The sequence below is a fragment of the Fukomys damarensis genome, unplaced genomic scaffold (genome assembly GCF_012274545.1).
Source record: "Fukomys damarensis isolate Sample0158 unplaced genomic scaffold, DMR_v1.0_HiC HiC_scaffold_36, whole genome shotgun sequence".
Classification (NCBI taxonomy): Eukaryota; Metazoa; Chordata; class Mammalia; order Rodentia; family Bathyergidae; genus Fukomys; species Fukomys damarensis.
The window spans coordinates 45,319,778-45,327,355 of NW_022900948.1; the positions used below are offsets into that span (position 1 = coordinate 45,319,778).

Here is a 7,578-nt window from a genome sequence, read left to right on the forward strand (position 1 = left end):
CGCGGCCGCCGTCCTCACATCGCTGGTACCCGGGGACCCCTCCCCCGCAGAGCCGGGCCCTGACCTGGAGACCCGGGCTGGGCGCCCCTTTGTCACTTCAGCGCACTGTGAAGGTGCAGGAGGTGGCGGGTGGCGACATTGTCAGTATTTCTGTGTTTGGGACGCTTTGACCATCTTTGTGCATTTACAAAATTACCAGCACTAGCTGGGCATGGTGGCGCACGCCTGTAATCCTAGTACTGGGGAGGCTGAGGCAGGAGGATGGCCACCAATGTGAGGCCAGCTTGGACTATATAGCAAGACCCCATTAAAAAAAAAAAAAAAAAAACAGGGCCAGGGATTTAGCTCAGTGGTGGCACTGCCTGCCTTGCAAGCGCAAGGTCCTGAGTTCCAGCCCCAGTACCAAAACAAAAACAGACATTTAGCAGCACGTCAGCTTCAGCCACATCACTGAGCTGGATGTGGCTCTTGCCCTTCCAGGCCAAGCCTCAGTGTCTCCTCTTCTCTGAAGGTGACTCCCCAGGACGGGCCCGGACAACCCTCCAACTGGAGCCATCTGGCCACAGAGGCCCGTGCCCTTGCCAGGGGGTGAGTGAGCCCCACGGCCCAGGGGTGGGATGAGGTCACCCTGACAATCAGCAGGGCCAGGCCTTCTCTGGGGCTCCAGGGTCAGCTCCCCAGATGCTCCCACCCAGGAGCTGGGCCCGGGTGAGTCCAGAGAAGCCCTTGTCACCATGAGAAGGAAAGGTCACGGGGGGACATGGGCAGAGGTGCTGGGGACAAGCTTGCACCACTGAAAACGTCTGGACATCTGATGGCTTTTTTAAAATAAGTTTTGAGATATAATTCACACACTATACAAATCAGTGGTTTCCATATATTCAGAATTCACAACCATGAACGTTTTAGAATATTTATCATGTCCAGAACTAACCTTGTAAACTTTTTGTAAAATCACGTCTCACTTCTCTTCAGCCTGTCCAGGTGCTGGCCACCAATAATCTGCTTTCTCTCTCTTACCAATTTCCTTTTCGTGGCTGTGTAATATTCCAGTGTTCAGTTCTACCACATACCGCTCATCTAGTCCTAGTAGACATTGGACTCTCTTTAACCCACTGCCTCCCATAAACATCTTAGGGTGCTGAAAGCACAGGATCGGTGGCAGTTTTCTCCTTAGCCATAGGGACCTTAGATTCATTTTCTAGAAACGGATTCAGAGAAGTCAGATAACTTGCTTAAGGACACACGGCCTGAAAATGATAATGGCAGGCCCCCACCCCCAGCTGTCTTGGCCACTCCCTTCTGTGTCCGCTCTGTTAGGGTGACCGCATAATTTACCGCCAAAACCGAGATGCTTTAATGTGTAACAAAAGGGCCACAGGTGTCACTGGTGGGCAACAGGGACAGGTTGTGTGGCACCTTGCTGCAGTCCCTGCTGCAGCAGGCAGACAGGCAGAAGGCCAGAGAGTGAGCTCAGGCCCAGCCCTCCATGGGAGCCCTCGCTGATGGCCGGGCTCTGACCACACAGCCACAGGGACACCGCTGCCAAGATCGAAGCCGCCGTGCATCGCGCCATACTCGCCTCCAACGCCAGCTATGCGCTCCTGCGGGGCCTGGTGGACGGGAGGGCGGCCCTGGAGGCCCAGCGGGACCTGGAGGACAGGTGAGACTGCCCAATGTGGGGTGTTTCCAGGAGCCCGTGGGCGCCCCCCAGAGGCTGCTGTCTCTGAATGGGGCTCCCAAGCCGCATGACCAGGGTGTCGGGGCCCTGGGTCTGGAACTGGCTGTGGATCTCCGTCCTCCACAGTGGCCCCAAGTCCTCCTGTCATGGCCCAGGCACCAGCTTCCCACTGTGCCTCTGCAGCCCGGGCAGCTCAGCGTCTGTGCTCCACCCACGTCAGTTTAAGGGCCACTGAGATCCCTGACATCTCCCTGAGCCCCTAGTTCCGAGATGAGAGACTCATTGGCTCGGGTTCATGGCCCTGAGCCAAGTGATGTGGCTGGGGCGTCATGTGACCTCGGAGACAGGGGCACCCACTTCCGGAAGGGCACAGGAGGGAAGGGAGTGGGGGCTGCACCACCAAGGTGGGGCAGGAGCGGGGAGCAGAGGCTCAGAAGTCAGAGAGGAAGCCCCTGATCCCTGGGTGATGACCGAGCGGAGACCACGAGGACCGAGGGCCGCATAGCAGGCCAGCAGCTGGGTCTCCCCTCGCGGGAGGAGAGGGCCACACCCACGCCCAGGGTCCCCGCCAGGATCCTCGCCATGACGAGCCAGGATCAGGGCCTGGGCCTCTGCCTGCCCAGCACGGGGCATCTTCCTGCGTATGGCTGGGCCAGAGGAGCCGAAGAGTGGGGGGACCGAGGGAGGGAGTCAGGTGGTGGCCCAGGGTGGCTGCCCGGGAGGCTGAGAGGCCTTTGCAAACTGGGGGCTCCCACCGGGGATCCCGGGAAGCGGCAAGGAAGGGGCTCTGCCCTGCTCTGTGGCCAGCGCGGCTCCTGTTTCCTCCCAGGTACCAAGAGGTGCAGGTGGCCCTGAAGGCGCTGGGCACGGCTTTGTCACAGGAGTTTCCCAAAGCCAGGAGGCTGCTGGCCTCCATGCAGCGCGGCGTTGCTGATGCGGCCCCGCGCCTGACCTTGCCGGCCACCCCTGCAGCCCTGGTCAGTCGGTGTCTGCGGAATCCTGCTGGGGTGGGGGCTGGGGGTGGCCAGGCACCAGCTGTGGGGCAGTGGGTTAAAGCCAGAGCCCCTGCAGTCCGGCGCTGTGCTGGGCTACGTTGCTGAGTACGACAGTCATTACCCGTGCTGTGGCTTTTTCCCTACTCTGGTGACCTCCGTGAGGACACCGGGTGGACGTGGGAGGAAGCTCCTGCTGCACCCCTGCGGCTCCGTGACCCCGACTTCCCCTCCCTGGGCCGCGGTGACTCCGTCTGTCACAGGGGCCTCACTGGGTTGCTCTAGGGCCACTTCCTGGGGGCAGGAGGGATTCGGTGGCGCCCTGGTGCCCGCGTCCACTCCCATCCTGGGGACACAGCAGGTCCGGCGGTCTGCAGGAGGTCCCGGGGCCCCCGCACACAGAGCTGTGAGAGGCGCTGCCCTGGCCGGAGTGTGCTTAGTGTGCTGCAGGCCCCAGTTTCTGTGCCCGCGTTCACACACCTGCACACACTCCCATGCACGCCCACCACGCACACCTGCACACACGCTCTCAGAGAAGGCCCTCGGGACACCGCCTGGCCCCGTGCTCCTCCCGTTCACCTGACCCCAGGCTCCTCACGGCCTCCGCAGCCCCAGCCCAGGAATCTGGACTCCAGAGCACGGGCCCTGGAGCAGAAGGTGGCGTTGAGAGGGCACACGGCCACCGAGGCTGCTGGGGCCCTCCAGGCCTCCGCCCGAGCGGCGCTGCAGAGAATGGAGCACCCCGCGCAGGTCAGCGCCTGGAGTAGGGGTGAGAGGAGCCCGGCAGACAGGCAGACACAGGGGTCCTATCTGCCTGCCGCTGCCCTCCGTGTCAGTTCAGCTGGGATAGGTTTGGGTTTTTCCCCTGCAGATCTGGGGGTCTGAACTGAGAGGCTTCATACTGAGCTACATCCCCAGCCTTTTTACTTTCATTTTGCAGCAGCCGAGTTAAATTGCCCAGGCTGGTCGAACTTGTGATCCTCCTGCCTCAGCCTCCCAGAGTGCTGGGATGACAGGCGGGTGCTGCTGTGCCCACTTAGCTTCCTTCCTGCATCCTTAGTTCCAGTGCCAGCTGTTCAGAGAGCAGCTGCTGTGAGCAGCCCCTGAGGCTCTGTGCTGAGCCCCGCAGCCTGGCCTTGGCCTCTGGGAGGGGAGATGGCGCTAAGACAGCAGGAATTCGGGAAATCACAGGGCGTGATTTCACTCAGGCAGCAGTTGCCACACTGTGGAACTACAGAAGGCCTCTCTAAGATAATTCTTCAGAAAAAACGTTGCTTGAGAACACTTTTGGACGTACAAGAGTGACAGTCAGCACAGAACTCCCGGCTCCCTGGGACGGCTTCCCCTCAGCTGGGAGTTCAGTCCACAATGCAGGCGTTGGATGGGGACGCAGGCCCGAAGTGATGGCTACGGGGGGTGGGGACAGCTCCGTGCAGGCACAGTCTAGTCTTACAGCCACTGTGGGACAGGCCTTCCGGGGCTTGGGGTGCAACCTGTGTGGTCAGACGGCCCTGGTGCGCCGGTGAGCTGTGCGTGTCAGCGTCGGCCCTGTGACACGTGGGTGCCGTCGGTGTGGGTGTGATGCCTGCGACCCCGCTCCCAGCAGCTGCCCAGCCTCTCTCCTCTTCCCTCCAGCTATTCCAGGAGGCCACATCTGCGCTGGCCCAGGCTTCCTCATCTGTCCAGGCTGCCACGGTGACCGTGATGGGAGCCAAGGCCCTGCTGGCTGACCTGGAAGGTACATGCGCCCTTCTGTCCTCGGGTTCTGGGTCACTCCATGCCTGGCAGCCGCCCACCCTGCCGGGCCCGTCCTGTGGGCACAAGCCAGGGCTGCCCCGTGTCCCCGGCTCCTGGGTCTCTGTCCCACCCCTCTCTGGCACCAGGCCACGTGGCCGTCCCGCCTGACCGCACACAGAGCCCTCAGATGGGAGGGAATCGGATGCCGCAGGCCGTCCACTTCTGGTCCAGTCCATTCTGGCAGGGTCAGGTACCTGGTGCAAATTCTGCTGCCCCTGGCCAGGTGCAGCTGGGGCCCCTAGGAGGGGACCAAGTTTCTTTGGAAGGGGGTGTGGGGTGACATCCAGCCAGGCCTCTTTGGAGCATCAGGAAAACATGGCAGAGATCTCCCAGCTCGCAGATGGGCAGACTGAGGAAAGCGTTGCTGATCATCCCCAGATCTGAGTGGGGACAGAAACCAGCCAGGGTCCCCCTTCCATACCTCCTCACCCTGCTGCCTAATGGGCTTCTGTGAGGCCCTCCGCCTGGGCCCCAGAGAGCCACCCTTCCCTGTCCTGATGAGTTAGAAAAGGCAGGAGCACCGCCTGAGCCTATGTGACCCTCTGGGTCAGAGGTCAGAGGTCATGCCCTGAGCCCAGGTGACCCTCGGGGTCAGAGGTCATACCCTTGAGCCCAGGTGACCTTCAGGGTCAGAGGTCACACCTCTGCTGGCCACAGCCTGGGTCCCACACCTGCCCTCCCCATATGGCTCCAGCCCTGGACCCGACACCCCATCTCCAGGTTCCTTGGTGGCCCGAAGTCCTGGCCACCTGCTGGTGCCCACGTGTCTAGGGCTGTATTTAAGGACCTAAATCAGACACCAGGGTGGAGTAGGCTGAGTTCAGACACTAGGACCATGCAGGTCTTGACACCATCTGCTTCCAGTCCAGCTGGCCTCTAGTGCCTTACAGTGTCGCCTCTCACTGCTCTCTGGTTCCGAAAGCTTTGCGCAGACTAAGTGCAAATCTGCCTTCCTGGCCTCTGCAGAATTCACACAGATATGAGCTCCTAGCTGCATGCACAGACTGGACTCAGTGCCAGCTGGTCCAGGATGTGGCCCAGGACTCGGAGCCCTGACAGGCTGTGCCGAGGAGAGGAAAGAAGCTTAGGAAATGCTTCAGCAGGCGCACTTTCTTTTTTTTTTTCAAATAATAGGTGCACTTTCTTAAGGCCTTACACAGTGCAATATTAAACACCCTTAGCCAGGTATGGTGGTACATGGCTATAATCCCAGTACTTGGGAGGCTGAGGCAGGAAGATCTCCATGAGTTCAAGTACAGCCTCGGCTACACAGCAAGACCCTGTCTCAAAAAAAAGAATGGAGAAGTGTGTCTTTCTTTATGAAAAGTAAAATCACTTCTTATTAGACACAATTCATGCAAATTCTGACATATCCTTTTTTGTTTGGCTGCTTGGGAGCTCAGAGGTAAATACACAGAGCCTTTGATTTGTGCAGTGTTATTACCTGAATTTTCTGATGCTACTCATCCCTCCTCTTTCCTCCCACATTCCCACCAGCTACTTACAGCCCTGGGTATTCCCACCATGGTAATCTCTTGGCACATCTGTTACTATACAGTGCCTCAAAGCCCCGTCAGAAATACGTGTTGCATAAAAATATAGAGCTGACGCTGGATATAGTGGCGCACACCCGTCATCCCAGCACTCTGGGAGGCTGAAGCAGGAGGATCACATGTTCCAGCCTGGGCAACTTAGCAATTTAGCAAGATCCTGTGTCAAAATACAAAATGAAGTACTAGGATGTAGCTCAGTGCAAAGCCTGGGGGTCCAGGCCTAGTAATGCAAAAGCAAAGCAAAACAAACAAGACCCCCCCCCATAGCTGAACAGCATGTGCCTCTGCTGTGGGCCCCATCTCTGCCCCTGGTTCAGGCTACCTGTGATTTCCTGACTTAAGTGGGCACCAGGATGTCACGTGCATCTTTAAATCCCCAGAGCAGTGAGCCTTGCTCCTTTAGGTTCCTTTCGGGTAAGCCTGGGAGGGTCCCACGCAGTCTCAGGAGTCTCGGACCTCATTCCCGCTGCCCAGGGCCTGGGGCCGGCCAGGCCCCTGCCGGTGACCACCTGGTGGGCTGTCCAGGTGTGAAGCCCTTCTGTGACCGCCTCGGCCACTTTGCAGGAATGAAGCTGCGGTTTCCAGGGCCCAAGGACCAAGCTGAGCTGCAGAGGAAGGCAGGTGCAGTCAGGGACCGGCTCCTGGAGGACACAAGGAAGAAGACCAAACAGGCAGAGAGGGTGCTGGGAAATGCAGCACCACTCTCCTCCAGCGCCAGGAAGAAGAGCAGAGAAGCAGAGCTGTTGGCCAAGGACAATGCCAAGGTCAGGGCTACAGTTACACACACACACAGCTTCCCTGCCTCCTGTGCCAGTGGCAGGGACAGATAAGGCCGCCCTTCTGTGGGGCAGACACTGCCAGGCAGACCTGTCTTCCACACTTCCCAAAGGCTGGTGTGTCCCCTGCCCTGGGCTTCCACCTTCACACGGGCGACCTTGTTGGTTCCTCGTGAAAACAGGTGTCGCTGCAGTTCCCATGACACGGAGAGGGCCCTGAGGCCCAACCAGGCTCAGAATTAAGTTCCAGCTGAGCATGGTGGCACGTGACTGTGATCCCAGCACTTGGGAGGCTGAGGCAGGAGGATCGCTATAAGTTTGAGGCCAGCCTTGCTACATAGTGAGCTCTAGGTCAGCCTGAACTCCATTATCAAGACACTGCCCTCCAAAACAAAACGATTAAGTCAGAACCAAGACTCACACCTGCAACCAGAAGCTGCTCGTTGATGTATAAACGAATGGATGAATGCATAAACAAACGCATGCTCTGGTGTATGAAGTACCGCAAGAGCTCTATTTGTGGCGGGGGTCTACCAGGAATTGAACTCAGGGCCTTGCACTTGCCAGGCAGGTGCTGTGCTGCTGAGCTACATCCCTACCCCACCGCAAGAGCTCTTTACCCAAAGGACTCACTCTGCCCTCTCCTCTCTCTCCACCACTGCCCACCCACAGCTCGCCAGGGCCTCTCTGCGGGACGGGAAGCAGGGGCACCGCCGTGCCAGCCGACTGGCCAGCCAGACCCAGGCCACACTCCGGCGGGCCTCGCGACTGGCGACTGG

The 7,578-nt window shown here is 59.2% G+C and overlaps 1 protein-coding gene across 1 annotated transcript in view; it reads left to right on the plus strand.

The window, feature by feature from the left end:
• Nucleotides 1–7,578, plus strand: part of Lamc3 (laminin subunit gamma 3) — a 35,080-nt gene that overhangs the window by 24,450 nt on the left and 3,052 nt on the right. Inside the window, exons 19-26 of the mRNA XM_033758997.1 lie at nt 51–144; nt 456–588; nt 1,529–1,663; nt 2,511–2,658; nt 3,283–3,423; nt 4,309–4,411; nt 6,588–6,787; nt 7,472–7,572. Coding sequence (XP_033614888.1) covers nt 51–144; nt 456–588; nt 1,529–1,663; nt 2,511–2,658; nt 3,283–3,423; nt 4,309–4,411; nt 6,588–6,787; nt 7,472–7,572 — 1,055 coding nt within the window. The remainder of the gene's footprint in view (nt 1–50; nt 145–455; nt 589–1,528; nt 1,664–2,510; nt 2,659–3,282; nt 3,424–4,308; nt 4,412–6,587; nt 6,788–7,471; nt 7,573–7,578) is intronic.